Consider the following 18,244-nt stretch of genomic DNA (forward strand, 5'->3'; position numbering starts at 1 on the left):
ACAAATAATAATAACAATTAAAAAAACTAAACAAGGTAATTCTCTAAACAGGCTGATGCAGAATAGTCAGGAATTCCTCATCTACCATTTTTCTCCAGCTATCACTTATATTCTGCAATTTGCATATGTCATTTCACCCTCTCAGCATATTTTTGTTCCCTGTATTTAAGCAAGTGCCATTCAACCTGAACCAATGTCTAGACCATGGTTCGAATGTTTGGATCATCTGAGGCTAACTGAAGTTCTTGTTCCCAAGTGTGGCTGCAGCTGGGCCTGTAGGATGTGGATCAAATTAAAAAGTTATGATTCTCCTGATTTTTCTGAATGTGAAGTCAATGGGCTACTCTCACAACACCTTCAGTATGCAGCACTGTCAGACCCCAAACATTTGGACCAAATGTGCTTGAAACCAAAACCAAATGAATATTTGTCAACACCAGCAATGTGCAAGCATTTCTATTCAGTTCACAAAAAGGCATGGGTTAAAAGGAAAGGGGACAAAAAACGAGTTGTACTACTCTCACTGTTCTTGGACAGACAGCAGTATGGCTGCTGACATTTTACCTTGCTGTCCCCAACACTTCAGGCCTTAATGGGCTACAGCAAAAGCAGAGGGCTCCTAGAACTTTCTGCTGACTGGCAAAATTACTGAGAGTCCTCTTCAGCTATGGAAAAAGGGTATGTTTTCAGCCAGATGTGGGGCTAGGAGAGGTGCAAAGCTGTCTGGAGGGCCCAAAATGATTGATGTGGGGCTGGGAAGCATATAATTGATTTATATTGCTATACTAAGAATGCGTAATAAATTGCTGTAGGTCTGGAGGGACACAGATTAATTAATTGGGGCTTAGGGAGAAACTGGTGCTCTTAGTACCACTGGGCAATATTTTATGCAAATATGTGTAATGTTATGCAAATTAAAAATCTACTGGGGTTTTTGTGCCATAAGATATTGGCAGAGATGTGCCTGCATTGTAAAACAAATTCCCTCTACAGCTACGGCTTGACTAGAATTGGGTGAAGAAGGTAAAAATTATATATTTTCAAATATTATACTGCTTGTAAAATTCCATATTAAAAATATTTTTAGTAAGATGTGTACAAAAGCATTTTTTTTCCCACATATGCTTATATAAATGTGTATTGGGAAAAATAAATAATTGAAAAAATACAGTAATGAAACTTTTCAAATTATTCAAAGACCTCTGTGAGTCTAAGCTCTCATCCGGCAAGATATGCTGCTTGGGAAGAGAAATTACAGGATGCCCATGAGGGGAACAGCATTTCAGGGTAATGTGAGAGGACTGTAATTGCTACACTCTGATATAAGAGAAAGAGAAAGAATCCTGGCTGCAGCTACTAAAATAAGGATCTGAAATATGAGGGCAGTAAAATCCTAATCTTTTCTGACCTGGTGTCGGCCCAGACACACAATAAAGAACCATCAGGGATTAATTATTTGAGGAAGGAATTCGAGAAGAGTTATCGTATTCTCTGCTAAATTTTGCAAGACTTCTCTGAAGATAAAACACTCAGGAATATGGTGGATGTATGATCGTCACTGACGTACTGTGGTAATTTAAAGTAGAACATAGCTACAGAAGAAGAATGAGATCACTAATGGAAGTTTCCAGCAGCAGTGATTCTAGCAAGTACAGTGCACATTCTCCAAACAAATGTGATCGTAGCCCTTTGTTCCAGGGTTAATTTCATCCTTAAAAAAACCCACAAAACACTTAAGACATTAAGATGGTATTAAGCTAATGGCATTATTATGTTGTCTGTCTTTTCCTTCCTAAAGACAAATAACTTTATGGCTATGATGGTCAGAAAATTGGGTGCAAATCTGTCTCTGCTTGTCTGGAATGAAAAAGTAGGTTGCAATAAAATAGAAGTTATGGGCCTGATGGGGAAATCTTTTGCTTCTGTAGCAGAGAAAGCTAAAACAGCACTGATCTTATTCACAGTATTTTAATTTTCTTGCAGATTTTCTTACCAGTCTTGTTAATAACTATCTAAATATAAAAAAGACCTTGTAACATTTTTTTTTAAAAAGACATTCTGTTGTGTAGAAAGCTCAGGTCTCTAAACCCCATTCACCCCTTCATTTACTTAATTGTAAATATCACTGGGAAAAAGCTACTTATTTCTGTTGGTTAAATTAAACCAAGCTTGTTGTTAGGTGGATATTGCTAATCTAATTTACAAAAGTGCTGATACAACAAGAACATTTGCGTAATTTCTATAGATTTGTTATTAATATGGGGCATAAATCACTAGAGACCTTAAAATTAAAAGTCTTTTTTTTTTTTTTCTTGAATTAATATACTTATGCAAAGATACTGTAGAATCTCTGTCTTTGGAGGTTTCCACAGCCGGTCCAGACACAAACTCCCAGTCTGGTTTGGTATAACAGACCACAGAACTTCCTTGAATAAATTCTGGGCTGAACTTGGACACACCCTTTATAATACTATCCAATGCTTACTTTAGAAATTTCTATTGAAACTCGTGGTTCCTAATGACCTCACTGTCAAAAATATGCTCTATTTTGAGGTTTGCTTTTTCTCACTTCAGCTTCCAGCCTTCAGATTTTGTTACACCTTTCTCTTCCATGCTGAAGCGCTAATCATCGTGTTAGATATTATGCTTAGTCACACTTTGCCTCCCTATTTTGGCATTTATTTTCTATTTTGATATCAATGTCCCATTTTCTTCATCATTCATGAACACCTTTGTGCTATCTACAGAATTTGTCAGTCTTTCAGACTGAGTGAAAGAATGATTAAAAAACTGATTCTGCCGTGAACTGCAAAAAACACACACACCTGCTCTATGATTACTTCCCAATTACCAGTCTTTTGAGATTAGTTTTTAATCCATTTGGTGTGCATCACACAAATGTCGTAAGACAGTTTCTTAATAATTTTTCCACTTGGAATGAATCAAGTGCTCTGCAGAAGTATGTTACATCAGTTCAACCTTACTACAATACAAGGTGTCAAAAAATAAAAAAATGATATGTATTTAATTTCTCAATCACTACTTTCAGTAAAGTCATGCTGACATTAGTAACATTATGCCCATTATCATTCATGATTAGTCAAGCCACGTGCCAGCAATTTCACTTTTTTTCCTGTAATTAAAACAGTTGTGACAGGATCATTGTTATGCAGCCTGGCTCTTTTACCATTTTAAATTATTTACATAATGTTCATTTTTTTTCTAGTGGGAGTTCTCATAACACCAGTCAAAAGGAGAGGAGTGAGTATAAGGATATGGTTGACTGGGATGGCCAAGCTGCACAAGATGGCATTTGCCCCAAACTGATTCACGTAAAGAGGAAGACAACCACTGGCCAGATTAAACAATAACTGGGAAATTACCAGGAGACTTTGGGGAATAAAATATTTTAAATTGGCTAAAGAGAAATGCAAGTCAAACACAAAGATCTGTAGTGGATGGGAGAAGATGAGAGCAGGGCAGATGGGGTGACCCTTCCAAATGTAGTCCCATACCCCAGGCTCTCTGCCTGGGCCCGGCAGCACAGCCTCACCATGGGCACCCCCAGCCGCCGCCTCCAGCTGTTGTTTGCTTATGGCCAACAAGGGGGCACTGATGCACCTGTGCCCTGAGGGTGCACAGTCCCCTCCTGCGGGCTGCCACCCACCCTTGGAGGATGTGGGGGTTAGCTGGGGCACACATGTCCCATAGCAGGGGTGTGCTCTGTTGGGATTAATTCTAGAACAGGATTTAGAAAATTTGGAAGCATTTTACTAAAATTTTGTAAGTGCTTGATCTTCTGTTATTGTTATGGGTCATGAATTCTAATTAATTTTGAGTCATTAACGAATCAATAAACAGCTTCAGTCCTGTTCTGGTTTAAACTGTGCAAACTGAACAATTTATCCATGTGAAAATTCCACCCTTCTGAAATTCTTACTGCAGTTCAAGACTGTAGTGAAGTTAACCTCCCCAACCGTTAGCAACTGAAAAACTCCTTGGAGAACATCCCTGATAGTTTTTTTAGAAACGCTGGGATGAAAATTAATTTTCACGATTTAAACATAACTGATTTTATAGCTCTGTAATTAATTCTGGAATGGAAATCAAGTCATCGTCATTCTGTGATAGGGATGCATTTGGCAATTTCCAAATACAGGAAAAAAACTTTATAGAATTATTTTGAAAACAAAACGACCACCATCCCACATTTTTCCCAACAATGCATTGATACCATTCTTTCCTATTCTTGCTGTTTTTCATACTTATAGTACTCATAAATCTAATCTAATTTAATCTTTTTACATATTCTACATTTCAGTTACCTACAGCTTTCTCTGATTGTTCATTTTTATGGTGTGTTTTTAAGCAGAATTTTCATTATTGTTTCTCTTTTGGCAACAATTAAAATAGTTCAATCATTCCTGATCAGATTCATATTTACCTATTTCAGCTCTTTAAATAAATTGAGCTTGCTTATGTCTACTTTGAAGGTTTATAAAACCGGTCTTTATGAGCAGCAATTATACTTGGGACCATCTGTACCTAAGCAACCGCTGTAATTTTTTTTTCTTTCCATAATCGGTTCTTCTCTATTTATCAATACTGATTTCTTCTGCAACAGGTTCTGGAATTAGGAAACTGCATTTTGTAACAGCTAGATGTTTGACTTGAGTGCAAATTAAGCACAAGACTCAGTGAAGTATCTATTTTCTGTCTTTTTACACAGTTTTGGTACCCTTCTCTTTTTCCCATTACTTTATATATTTTATTTAAAAAAAATAAAAATCCAAGTTAAATTTCTAGATTCCTGAATGTCACTAAGACATTCTCCTCTTACCCAGATGCCAAGAGCATAATGGCATGTGGACTGAAGGAAGCTTTATGGAAATGAATAAGCTGGGATCTGTATGCCATACTATGGAACTTGCCGTCTTTTTTTTTCTTGCTGTTCTCATTCTGGATATATTAGGATGGATGCCAAGCAATCATTAGTAAGCACTATTCCTGTCTATGTATTTCAGAAAATGCTTACTGGATGAAAGGTTAGGTGACTAGCCTTCATTTCTGTAGACATAAAGAAATCATATTCCAAAATGAGTACAAAATATGGTAGCCATCATTTCTTCGGGATTTTCATTGTCTCAGCTCATGAATTTTATAACTTATTATAAATTCGAAGAACAATTTGACATTTTCTGCTAGTATCACTGAGCCAGAGGATTCCTGTGAATACTAATGAGCATTTACAGAAATAAGTATATTGTGTACAGTGGTGTTGCAGTTCACCGTCAATGTATCTCACTACACATACACTGTATACCATCAAAATTTCAAACAGATTGCTTGGAGTACTACTGACAGTTTTTACACAGTCACTAAAAAAAGATGCTGTCTTGCTCCCAAGACCATGGTTAAATCCATTAGTAACTGCAATACCAGGCCAGGTCCTGAACCTATGTCCATGTCAGGCATTGCTTCCAAGACAGTGTACAATTTCAGAGAGAAAAGACATGAAGTTACAACATATTATGATGCTTTACCTTTCCGCTCTGTGCACAATTCCAACTAACTGAATATGAATCATGGGGAGATAAACTTCTGTAGTTCAGCTTTTTACAAAACATTCCTGTCCAGTAGCTTCTGTGATTTAATCATATTGTCAAAAAACAACTGAATGAATCAAGTTTTTGCTTTTGTAAAATGATAGCATCTATGACACTATTACTACAATAAAAATTGGTTTCATGTGTCTTTTGTTATGCTTTGGGTAAGCAACTCAATGGGGAACTGCCAACCCTTTTTCTGTTTCTCAGTAAATTGTGCCCTGAGATCCTGTGTCAGTGCTTTTGCAATACCTGGTATGACCATGCAGTCCTGCAGCTCCGTCCTTACCAGGATGATGATCCCTCAGCATGAACTGAAAGTGCTCAGAATTGCCAAAGCTCCCTGTTAGAAATGTAAGGGAACATCCGAAGCAAATAGCAAGGGAGCAAGAGCTGTTGATTAAACAGATACTTAATAGGGTAAGAAAGTAGATTTTTCTGGAAGTGGTAAATAAAAACTAGAAATGGAGGGATTTACAGAATGACTCAAAATATTATTTCAGGTTGAGTGACTGTATGATGGTGAGCAAAGTGATGATAACAGTGTAAGGAACAAATAAGTTATTCTTCATAAGTACGGCAAATGTTGATAAAAATCAAGGATGTCAGGATGAAAAGGAAAGGAAAAAGTGACATAATGGGAGCATTTTGTCCATAAATTATCTTAGTTGCTATTAATGCATTTCTGTTCTACTGTTGGTAGAAAAAAAAAAAAAAGAGTAGGATTTTGTGGGGAAGCTGATATTGTTATTTTTCACTATGGTCAATACATTCCTTATGGAAATACATGCTCATGTACAAGGACTTTATCTAGGATAAATCTATTTTTAAATTCCAGCTAATTAGATTGAAATTGCCGCTTCATTTTGCACAACACAAGACCAAAGAAAAAAAATCATAGCTGGTTTGATTAGCTACATCTAAAATATCCAACTTTTTTCTGCCTTTTCTTCCTTATCTGCCCGTGGATTTAAATACATCAAACCCCAAATTTAAGACTAGGAAACAAATAAAGCAGCAGTAAGTGCCAATTAACAGAAGATAAAGACCTTTAAAGTGAGGCTGTAAAAAATCATGACTGCTTTTCCGGCTGCTGCAATGCTAGTCTGAGTGTTGATTTTATCTTGCTGTAATTTGAATGTTTTCATTTAACTTTCCTCTAATAATTTTGAACAGAACCTGACCAAGAAACAAAACAAATCTTCAAAAAGCAAAAAACTGGAATAGGAACCATCCTCTTAGCCACACAACTTGCCTGTTTTCCACAACAGTGGTGGCACAGAGGTCTGGGAAACCCAATGCTCTTTCTATGAGCAGATGAATGGAGGAGCAGGTACATTTATACAGTCCTAAAATTACGTTCCACCCTTCAAAGGCAACCGAGAAGCTGATGTGGCTCCCGGTGAAAATGAGTTTGACATTCCTGGCTTAGTGGATGGGTGAAGAAGTTGTGTAAGTGCTCTTGACTTCAGCAAACTCTTTGACATGATCTCCCATAGTATCCTTGTAGCCAAAGATTGGGGGGGATACAGACTGCATGGGTGGATTATAAAGTGGCTGAAAAACAATTTGGACTGTCACTGCCTTGAGTCAGCCCTACTTTGAGCAGGGAGTTGGACTGGACGAGCTTTAGAGTTCCCTTCCAACCTAAACTATTCTATAATTCCACAATTCTAGGATATTATCGAATCAAGGGATAAAGCTTATCTGAAGAAATCATTTAAAAAGGAAATATTTTTAAGTGTCTCTTCAAATTTCAAGATGTTGAATTATCACAGTGTACAGCTGAGAAGTGAATCATGTCCTGAAATGGCTTCAGATTTTGCCAGTCATGGGTTTTCCTGTCATTTAGTATCTATTTGTTTGTTATCTACTGTTTGTTTCACACTTGTTGTTTTCAGTCAAATTTTGTGTTCCTCGCCTGAAAGACTAATTAAACAGACATAGATTTCACAAACTGAGCAGTGACCTTGAGTCCAGAAACTTAAGCTGGTAGAACTAGAAAACATTATACACTTTCCAAATTACTTTCAAGACTTGAAAGTTACCATCACACTCACTACAAACTCATTAAATTCTTTTCCTCTCTCTTTCTAATTTATATGAAGGACCAGGAGCACACTGAAAGAAAGCACAAGGGACTTAAAATTTGCCATTTAACTGCAAACAGTATGAGAGATGGCACAGATGTCTACAACAAATTACCACAGCAGTCAATTGTCAATGATCTCTTTTCAATGAGATTTTAACAACTCTTAGGAATGACTATAATCATAACAAAAGTGTTTGGATAACATCAAACCAGTGAACACTTCCATACTTCCATCAGGGAGAAGACTAAATAAACAAGGAACAGAAGTAGACTAAAAAAAAAAGTATTAAAATACAGAAATGGACACAAACAAAAATGAAATAGTTTAAATTTTTAAGCACACCATCTCACTACCTCAGAATAAAAAAAAAGGAAAAGAAAAGAGATCTTACTCATGCCAGTAGAGACATTAAAGCAAACTCTGTCCAGCTTCCATAGATGTATAAAATAAAATGTGTCCTTTAAATTTTTTTTAAAGTGTAATAAAGGATGCTCAACAAAGTGGGGCATAAAGGAAATTGTCATCAGGCTGATGAAAAAACATGAAGGAGGATAACTTCATTGGTAGCTGGGAGACAAGTTCTAGGTACCTCTAGTGTGGATTTGTTGTAGATATGATTGTACTTCTTTCTGGAATAAACTAGTATATGTTCTCAGCTTTTTGCTGTCTGATTGTTATCACCTGGTGGGAGAAAGCTCAGGGCTCAATATATCTAAGCTTACATATATGTCAAATAAGAAATTCCAGGCTGGGTTTGAACAAGATCAGTGTCTTCTCACAAATACCTTAAAATTTTGTAAGGAGTAAGAGGTTTTCTGCAAGGTATAGGGGGACTTCATACAACTCAGAATAGAAGTGGAAATATCCAGCTTTATATTTAAAAACAGACTAATCCTTTCAGTAGGACTTTTGAAAATGACAAGTCTTACCATGAAAAAATATGTTCTCATTCAGCTGCCATGCATTTTCTAGATGAGACTAAAGTCAGTCACTTAAATAGTTACAAGAATCAAGAACACAAACGGTGTTCAGTTCTGGGTCACTAAAATACCTAGAAAATTATTTTTATTCCAAACTCTGTTACTGTGGCAGAGCTCAGTAATACAAAATTTTCTTTTGCGAGAGGGGGAGCAGTAATATAGAATTTGAGCACCTCATTTGTCAAATCTCCCTTTTCCTACCTGTGAATTTCAGTTTGTCTGTATGAAGTGATGAAAAATACATGAGTTATTATAAGGTGTCAGTACTATTTTTCCCCCATATACAGGATATACACAGTTTTGCTGATGAAATTGTCTAGCCTTGAAAGAACTGTAGGATTAAGTGTGAAACCTGAGGTAGGGCCTTGATGAGAAAGAAACAGATTTCCTCCACTGTATTTTCCTTAGGTGTGAAGTGAAAGTAGGCTTAAGACATGAAATCAAATCCGAAATAGTAAATATGCCTTTACAAGCATTTCTCAGTTAAGTTACATTAAAAAAAAAAAAGAAAGAAAAAAAAAAAAAAAAGGAACATTTGCATGTTAGCTGACCTTGCTGTTAAGAAGGAAAAGAAAGAGAGGAAGAGTGACCCTAAAAGAGCTAAAGAGCTGCCTCCGTGAACTGAGAATATGATTGAGTGAAAGATTTTTGTATTCTACATCAGTATTCTGGCAGGAAGAATATTTGCTATACTTTCTTCTCCAAACAGCTGAGTGGTGTCTTGGGAGGGAAAGCTGTTTCATGGGTTTAACAGTCATACTCCAAAAGACAAATAGCAGGGTTGGGATTTGCCTGGATTATGCAATACACTAAAATATCATTAGTCTGTCTTGTTATTCATTTAGTGATGAATGGTAATGGTAAAAACCCACCATACTTCCAATTACAGATTAGAAATATAAATATTGGCAAGTCACATTTAGATGAGAAACCATCTGACCTGTACACTTTCAGTACACTCTGGAGCTGATGTGAATTTCTCCATGTCTTTTGGAATAAGGTCAGCAAGTGAAATGTTTTCACATGAGAATGAGAAAGCATAGAGATATGGCAGGCACACACACATATCCAAATGACATGATGTTAGCAGCACAACTCCAGCAGTAAATGATGAGATAGTGATGAAAGTACTGTCAGATGATCAAGAAGAAAATATCAGACTCAGTCCAGATAAGATTCTGTTTGAAGTGAAAGAAGCCAAATTCACAAAAGACAGTCTATCAAATTGAATCAAGCTAGATCAAGCAAAGAAGTGAAGCTGTAGACAACATGAGACCTCCTACAACAACAAAACTAAAAACCGCAGAGCATCCTGAAGATAATTCTTCTTTTTATACAGTACATCCCACATAAGACACTGAGACAAATGTTATGAGAGAACCTATCATGACATTGGTTTAATCACTGCATGATTCTCTGACAGTTCAGAATGAAACATTATAGAATAGCTATACAAATTTTAATGATCCCAGCAGTCACTGATCAAAACAAGTATATTTAAGACAAGTTACAGGTTTTTGTTTACCACAAAAGAAAATAGTTTTTGTAACTTCTTCTAGAGCTGCAACAGAAACAGAGCATAGTTACGTTCACATCAGGAAAGAAGTACTGGATATTGCTTGCTAAAAAATAATCTAGTCACCATACACATGGAGCAAAGGCTGAAGTACTAGGAACTTTGAAGTAACATTGTTTAAAGATTTTGAAAAGTACATACAAAATTACAGTGGATATATCAGACCTATGGACATGTAAATATTTGTTGCAAGCAGATTTGAGGGACTTACATGCAGTGTGTTATGAAACCCCAGGATGAAATAATGAAAAACTTAGCATTTAATGCAGATGAAACCCTATGCCATAAACAGACATCAAGCAGCAGAGAAGGACACAGAAAGATTCCATAATAACACCTTGTCAATGATTTTAAAGATGAGCTGGCTATGAAGAAGATTAAGTGAATCCTAGTATGCATCTGTATACAGCCTTGAAGGAAAGCTTTTCTTACAATAACACTTGCCAATGGCAAGCAATCAGATCATTATTCTCAGCATTACAATGGAAGAAATACTTAATATTTGCATGAGCTGACATGAGATGCTCAGAGTACAAAACCTTTTGCCAAGCAGAACTTTGCAAATTTTAGTTTATCATAGTTTAGGAATTTATGAAGAATTTCACAGGAGGAGACCCCAAGGAATAAAAAGTAAACCTTTGCTTTCGTGAGCTCATCTCATAGATAAACTATTTCCTTAACGTACACCTGATACTTTTCTGAACATGAAAATGTTTAAGTTCTGTCAGAAGTCTGATCAAAATTGTAGCTTTAGTTTTCATGAGTTAGAATAATGAAGTCCCACTAAGATGGAAACAGAACATTTTGTAAGATTATTCAGTCATTCTTATTCTAGCTATTCTCAATCTTATTAAATAGCTCATGCTATTAAAATATGGATTTTTGTGACACGATGAAACTTTCAGCTTGCTCCTCTGGAACCAACATACATCAATTGTGCAATGGTGTCCTGCCCTCAATGGAAGCGTGATGATTGTTAAAAATAACCATTCCTTCCGTTATATGGGTTTCTTTATATGCATGGATAGTACCTGAAATTGTTCATGTCAACGTGACTGTAGGATGAGAAAATGCTGATTAAAAACCTCCACAACACACAGGACTACAGAGTGACAACAAGAGTTAATCACCTTTTTGCGTTCAAGAGCATAAGGAAAGACAACTGCGTTTTACTGCTGCAGCAGAGTCTGCTGCAATGGCTATAGACTGTAGTCACAATGAACTTACTGATGTAACAACAGAAGGTATAAACATATTGGGAGATGCCAAAATATGAAATGGAAATGGACATATGGAAATTATCTATTATCAGAAGAATCCCATGATTGTATTCAAGATCCTCTACATTGAGACTTGACACTCGTGTCTGCCATTACACAGGCTGCACCAAGACCACAAGCACATGGGTAGGCATCAAGCTGGAGACCTGTGTGGTAGATATAGACAGGTTTTCTGTTCTTGCATGCAGGACTAGGCTGAGACAGGATTACATTGGTTCCCAAATACAGGAACAGATTGAAATAGGATTAAAGAGTCAGCTCTAGTGGGTAAAATTTAACAACCTCTGAACTATGCTGTAAAAGGTTAGTTAATAATTTTTCAGAAGTTCTGTATTATGTTGTTCATGTCTGAGGGCTGCACAGTCAGGGCATTGACTAAGATTTGATTTAGTAAGAAAGACTTTAATAATGACAGCACAAATTGATATTCCTAGTTTCACTCTAGGTTCCTGAGATAACTAAGCCATTATTTTTATCATGACTACATAGATATGATTCTTGTGAGTTTTGTTTGTTTGCTTTTGTAAGAAGGCCAGTTAGTATTTAAACGTATTCTTTATCACTACTCTATGTTATGTTCAACATAAAAAATATTGGATCAAATAAACTTGGCCCTGACATTGTCAGCTATTTTACAATAGTCATTGAGCTCATTTGAGAAAGCATTTAGCAAATAGTTAAATGAGTTAAGTAAATTTAAAAGTAATCTCCACAATAAGCCAACATCTATGGCATCTCATGTATTTTATAGGTTTGTGGATAGCTTTATGGATAATTTCCACTGATTCAAGTATTTGTTTATTAAACATCTTTTTGGTTTAAGCTTACATGATAATGGTAATTCCTTTTTCAGCATTTCACATTTGTGTTTTTGCTTAAACACTCTTCAGAAAAAAGTGGATTATTACACCAGAAGAATACAAAATTCTTTGAGGTACAATGTTTAAGTGTCAAAAACCATTTCACGCTGCTGAATGAAGGCTGATAGTAGAGTTAAAACTGAATCACTAATTTAATTTTGAATTTCCTTTCTTAGTGTACCATTGGTTTAAAGAAAGCTCAGTCATCAAGGAAATTTGTATAGATGTGTCATTTTTCAACCTAAAGTGCATTTTTCACAAATGACCTCACTAAAGAAGCTAAGTATTTATTATTTTGAAATACAAACATTCATGACCTCATTACCGTTTTCTGGTTTTCATGTTGAGGTGAAAAATTTATTCACTCTGAAAGTCCTTTTTCTGGAAATGTGGAGTTAAGTCTCTCAGTGTTGCTAGACATCACAAATATAAACCAGAGAAGATCAGTTTTGAGTAGAGGAAAGGGAAACAAAAGGAGAAACAGTCCTGTTGTCACATCAATTCAATTTATAACAAAGGTATACGTTGAGGCTCTCTAAAGGCTCTCTTTGTTACCTGCTGTTGTCCTTTGATGTTTTCTACTGGGCAGTCATCACTTAGAAAGCCCCTGCAGGGCTTCTGTGCTTCTCAGAAGGATGTGCAATAGAATATGTCACCCAAAATAATTATCTGCAACCACCATCTTACCTTAGGCTGCATGTCAGTATGCACCCACTTGGTACTCTGAAACTGCATCTAATCTAGACCTGAAGGCAGATATAAGTGAATAATATTTACAGCAACAAAACAGGACTGAAGCTACAGTGGAACTAATTTATTAGTTAAAAAGGGAATCAACTGAAGAACTACCATGTATTTCATACTCTTGGTACTGTATTCTTTTTGCTTTTTCTCAGCATCCAAGAATGAAATTCCATGGTGCCTTAAAGAAAGCAACAGAAGACATTGAAGTACAAGCTTTGCAGCATTTAACTTGCTTTCTCAAAGTGCCAGTGAGGTGGCTTGGCTCCTATTCTGTTGCAAATCAAAACATATTCTGAGATTAAAGGAATTATGTTGTTTTAAAAATATGAGTGAAAGAGGAAAAAAAATAGGTTAAATAATTATAAGGCTATGAAATATAAACCAAACAAATCAAAGAGACATTATGATGTAGAAGTTGTTGTGGTAGCTATACCAGAATTTTAGATGGAAGCTGTTACATACATTTGCCAAATACATAAGGTAAACACGAATATATAATATAAAGTTAAATGCCTTTTACATGGTATTTGGCTTCACAGAATTAATATGTGCTGGAATGGACAAGAGTTACATAACATTGCTGCAACCCTTGTGAAGAATTAGAAAGACAGGAGAAAACATCAGGTGAAGAAATGTGTTCTCCATCAGGTACTCAAAAGTTTCATTATTGCTACAGCTCAGTCCTCAGCCCACAGCTGTGATGAAGGGCTTGTGCCATTTGCTATGGAGCAAAAAGGTCTCTTGTCCCTCTCACTGCAGAGGGGTGGCATCACTCTTGGTAAAGCTCACTGGCAAATTTGGTATTTTCTCAAAATAATTCCTATTCACTCTACCTTTTTGCCTTATGTGGCAAGGAGTTGAATATGGGGAAATGTTTTGTAACTTGTAGGTGTGTTTAAATAGATGAGAAACTTTTGAGCTGGTACAGCAGAGGGGATTGTGTGGTTGTGTTCCCATAACTTGGAACATGCAGTTTTGTCACAGACCAGCTTGAACATTTTCTTGGCTCCAGCCTGAAGTAACTCACAAAATAATCACTGTGAAGCAGACTCCTGTGCCCAATACTGACCTGGCCCTACTCTGCTGTGGGCAGGGAAAACATGCTATTCCCATGAAGGTATAATATAACTTCAAGAAACCACACCAAATTTCACAATAATACCAATAAATTTCTTAAGTATGGCTCCTTGTGTTCCTTTATAATTTCTTCCCCACAGCTTTTCAGAGTATGTTGCACTTCATGGAACAGAAAACTTGGAAGTAACCACACAGCTCATGAAATCCACTTCCCTGAGGTTACAATATCCACAGCATGGCCATTACACATCACTGGACACCAAACACATGAGTAGGAGCTTAAGAGTTGTCCAAGGAGGCTGGCAGGCCAAGTATATGACCCATAGGAAGCTGGCAAGACTGAGGGCACTGCCAACACTTTAGATTTGTACTTCTCAGGAATTTGTTAAACATTAACGCCTTGTTGTATACTTATGGAGCCTCACACTCTGGGACTCCACCTCAAAAGAAACACTTAGGATTCTAATGCACACCGTTAATACAATTCCGTTGATGACAACTGGATGGGAATTGAAGCAGTATCTTCAGTGAATTGGGCAGCACTCTATAGAGCTATAGGAATTTACAAGTTCAGCTTTTAATTTAAGTTACATACATGGGAACAGTTTCTGATTCACAGGTAAAGCTGCTGTAGAGGATATCATAATTTTTAATGACAGGATTCCATAGAAGACAGGAGCTAACATTAATGGTTAGTTTGTCAAAACTGAAGGAACTAATGAAAGAACTATGGAAGAACTAATGTAGATTAATAATGCGGTCTAAATTAAATTATTTCTTCCTTTGTGAGGTACTTAGTACTAGAGCATACAGTAGCATCAGGCATATATTACAGGATAATCTTTTTGAAATATTTGTTTGTTCAAACAGCTTTCCACAACTGGCTACCATCCAGCCCTCATTATATTACTAATAAACTCTAATTCCATTTAAAAGAAAAAATAGCTATGCTAATCAAGTTTATTTGTACATCTCTAAAAGCTTTTTCTTGTCCCCTTTTCATTCCTTGACTGGTGACACAAAATCACGTGTGTTCTGTTTAATTCGGAAGGCAAAGCTCTCAGGACAGAGAGTAGTTTCACACTAATGAGCCTACCTGTTACTTCCTTCCATTCAAATGTACAATTTGCACATAAGTTATTCTTCTGGGTCATTCATTATTTTGAGGTGACAGTTAATGTCTATGGCTAATAAAAAGAGTTCATATAAACAGTTTTTGTAACAAAAATAACCACTTTTACAAAGTCATTTCCTTTGTCAAACAGTACCAATGACAAGTCTATTTCATACACAGAAAGAATAAATGAGGTATGGAACAGCTAAAAGAAAATTTCACCCTGCTTATTCCTTATCTTCCCAGATGCAACAAGATTTGGCAGAACAATCAAAGTATTTTAAGATTATGGAGTTAAAACTTAGTATTGAATAAACTTCCTGTTATTATTAAAAGATTTGAACAATCCAAGTAATTATTGGTCCTTTAATTTCTTTTACAACAACTTCACTTACCTTCCATACAAAGTATAAAAGTACTATGAGTAGAGCAAGGGCATCTCCAAAGCACTTGGCTTATTACAGATGCCACAAGAAATACTAAAAGAGACTTGCAACAGTAGCCATAGTAATAACAGATCTATTGCCTTAGGAAAACACAGTTTAAAATATCTGGTCAGACCAGTGTGCAAGGAGCTGTAAATAATGCACTGATGGCATCACACGGCCTATTGCTCAGAGACCACCGCTCCAGGAAACATCTTATAATAATGCCATCCCACAGACTGACTTTGCTGCCTTGCTTTTATCACTTGAGTTCTTTTTTCCACTCATATATGTAACTTTTCCTAAAAAAAAACATTGTAATCTTCCCAAAAAAAGTAATTGGATTTCTTTAATCTGTTTTTCTTTTGAATCCAAAATACGGGGTTATATCTCGGTTTCAGCTGGGATAGAGTTAATTTTCTTCCTTATAGCTGTTATAGTGCTGTGTTTTGGATTTAGTATGAGAAGAATGTTGATTATATAGTGATATTTTGGTTGTTGCTAAGCAATGCTTTTACCAAGTCAAGGACTTTTCAGTGAGGAGGTCAGAGATGCACAAGAAGCTGGGAGGGGGCACAGCCAGAACAGCTGACCCAAACTGGCCAAGAGGATATTCCATACCATCTGATGTCATGTTCAGTCTATAAACTAGGGAAAAGTTGGCTGGGTAATCACTGCTTGGGAACTGGCTTGGTAACAGTTGATGGGTAGTGAGCAATTGCATTGTCCATCACTTGTTTCTTTCTTCTTCTTCTTCTTCTTCTTCTTCTTATTATTATTATTATTATTATTCCTTTCTGTTCTATTAAATTGTCTTTATCTTAACCCACAAGGCTTAACTTCTTTTTTTCCGATGCTCTCCCCCAACCCACTGAGTAGGGGAGTGAGCGAATGGCTGTCTGTGGTGTTTAGCTGCCTGCCAGGTTAAACAGGCTATAAAACTCAAAATTAATGTTGAGCAACTGTGACAAAACAACAACCCATCTAACACAAATACTTCAATTTCTACAAATAATCAGAAAAACAGATACCCATAGCCTGAGAAACTGAAAATGAGTAAGCCATATCCATTTTTTGTGACCTGTTACAGCCAAAGCATCAACTACCCTTCACCTTTTCCTGACACAACCATTACATACATGGGCTTGGATCTGAGAAATACAGTTCAGAGGTCTAGTGAAAGATCTCTGGCTCCTATCAAACATCTTGCTGTACTATCCATCATTACTATATATATATGACAGATGGGATTAGTACTGTACTCCAGATGATTTTATCATTGACAGACACCATATCTAATTGTAAATAGCTTTCAGAGGTAACACTTACAATAAGAAACAACCAGATTCATGACAAAGCACTAGAAAACAAAAATGTTACCCTTGCTTTTTAATTTGGTGTTCAGATGAACAATGTCTGCAACAGTATGTGGGAATGACTTCACCCTAAGTTTTTAGTAATAAACTTCTCTAAATGAATAACAGCATTACAGTTTGATTTGGTAGAATTTCAAGCACTGACAAAACTCCTTCTTCTGCTACTGTATAAAATCTAACACACAGTTGGGTTGGATGTTATTTTAGATTAATTGAATGCAAGATAACAGCATCTATTAGATTGGTCTTATATTATATTAAATATACCAAATAGAGTCTAAGAGAAAATATTTATATTTTCCTCACATAAGTCATCATGTTCACTACAATGAGATTTCATAGAGAAGTATAAAGTAGTCAGAAGTAATGTATTTAATAAAACAGCATTTTATAGTAGAAAACATTTTGTAATATATAAGTAGCATTTCGTACTTTGAAAATTCTGCCAGACCCAACATCCTGGAAATAGATGGAACAATGGCAAAACAAACTTACTAGCCCCCAAGGTATCACCAGCAGATGATATTTCAAATAGAAAGGAAAGAGAAAGCAATATTTCAGTGGTATGAACAAGCCCTTACCTAGTGGCTGCCCTGCGATGATCCTGGCATTCTCTCCTGCCACTGCAGCCCTGGCGTGCCTCTCGCTCATGTACTGTACAAACGCATAACCTTTGTGCACTGAGCAGCCAACTATTTTCCCATACTTTGCAAAGATCGCTTCAATATCGCCTTTTTTGACAATGGCTGTGTTCAGATTGCCGATGAAGACTCTTGAGTTGATGGACTTTGGGTCGTTCTTATTGGTGACATTGCTGGTCTGTGTTTTGCCAGTCATGGTTGGATCACTTGGCTTTAACCCTTAAATAAAGAACAAAGAGAACTATGTTTCAAAGCATTCAGTTACTCCTCACTATGGATGATTTTTTCAGCAATAATTCACTTTTCATTTTGCACTTAGGGTGAATCTAGACTCAGAAGAGCTATACTTTCTTGAAATGATTAGCAATAAAACCAAGGTAGCACATTTTAAAATACTGTTCATAAGTCATATTAAAACTTCTTATTTTTATAGATCCAAAATATAACAATATATCTCTTAATATAATGCTGT

At 36.2% G+C, this 18,244-nt stretch overlaps 1 protein-coding gene across 1 annotated transcript in view; it reads right to left on the bottom strand.

Annotated features, from left to right (window-relative positions):
• Nucleotides 1-17,968, bottom strand: part of RALYL (RALY RNA binding protein like) — a gene marked incomplete at both ends in the record, with an annotated part of 166,744 nt that extends 148,776 nt beyond the window's left edge. Inside the window, one exon of the mRNA XM_080364121.1 lies at nt 17,713-17,968. Coding sequence (XP_080220247.1) covers nt 17,713-17,968 — 256 coding nt within the window. The remainder of the gene's footprint in view (nt 1-17,712) is intronic.
• Between the last annotated feature and the right edge of the window lie 276 nt (nt 17,969-18,244).

Source organism: Nesoenas mayeri, assembly GCF_963082525.1.
Source record: "Nesoenas mayeri genome assembly, chromosome: 2".
Lineage (NCBI taxonomy): Eukaryota > Metazoa > Chordata > Aves > Columbiformes > Columbidae > Nesoenas > Nesoenas mayeri.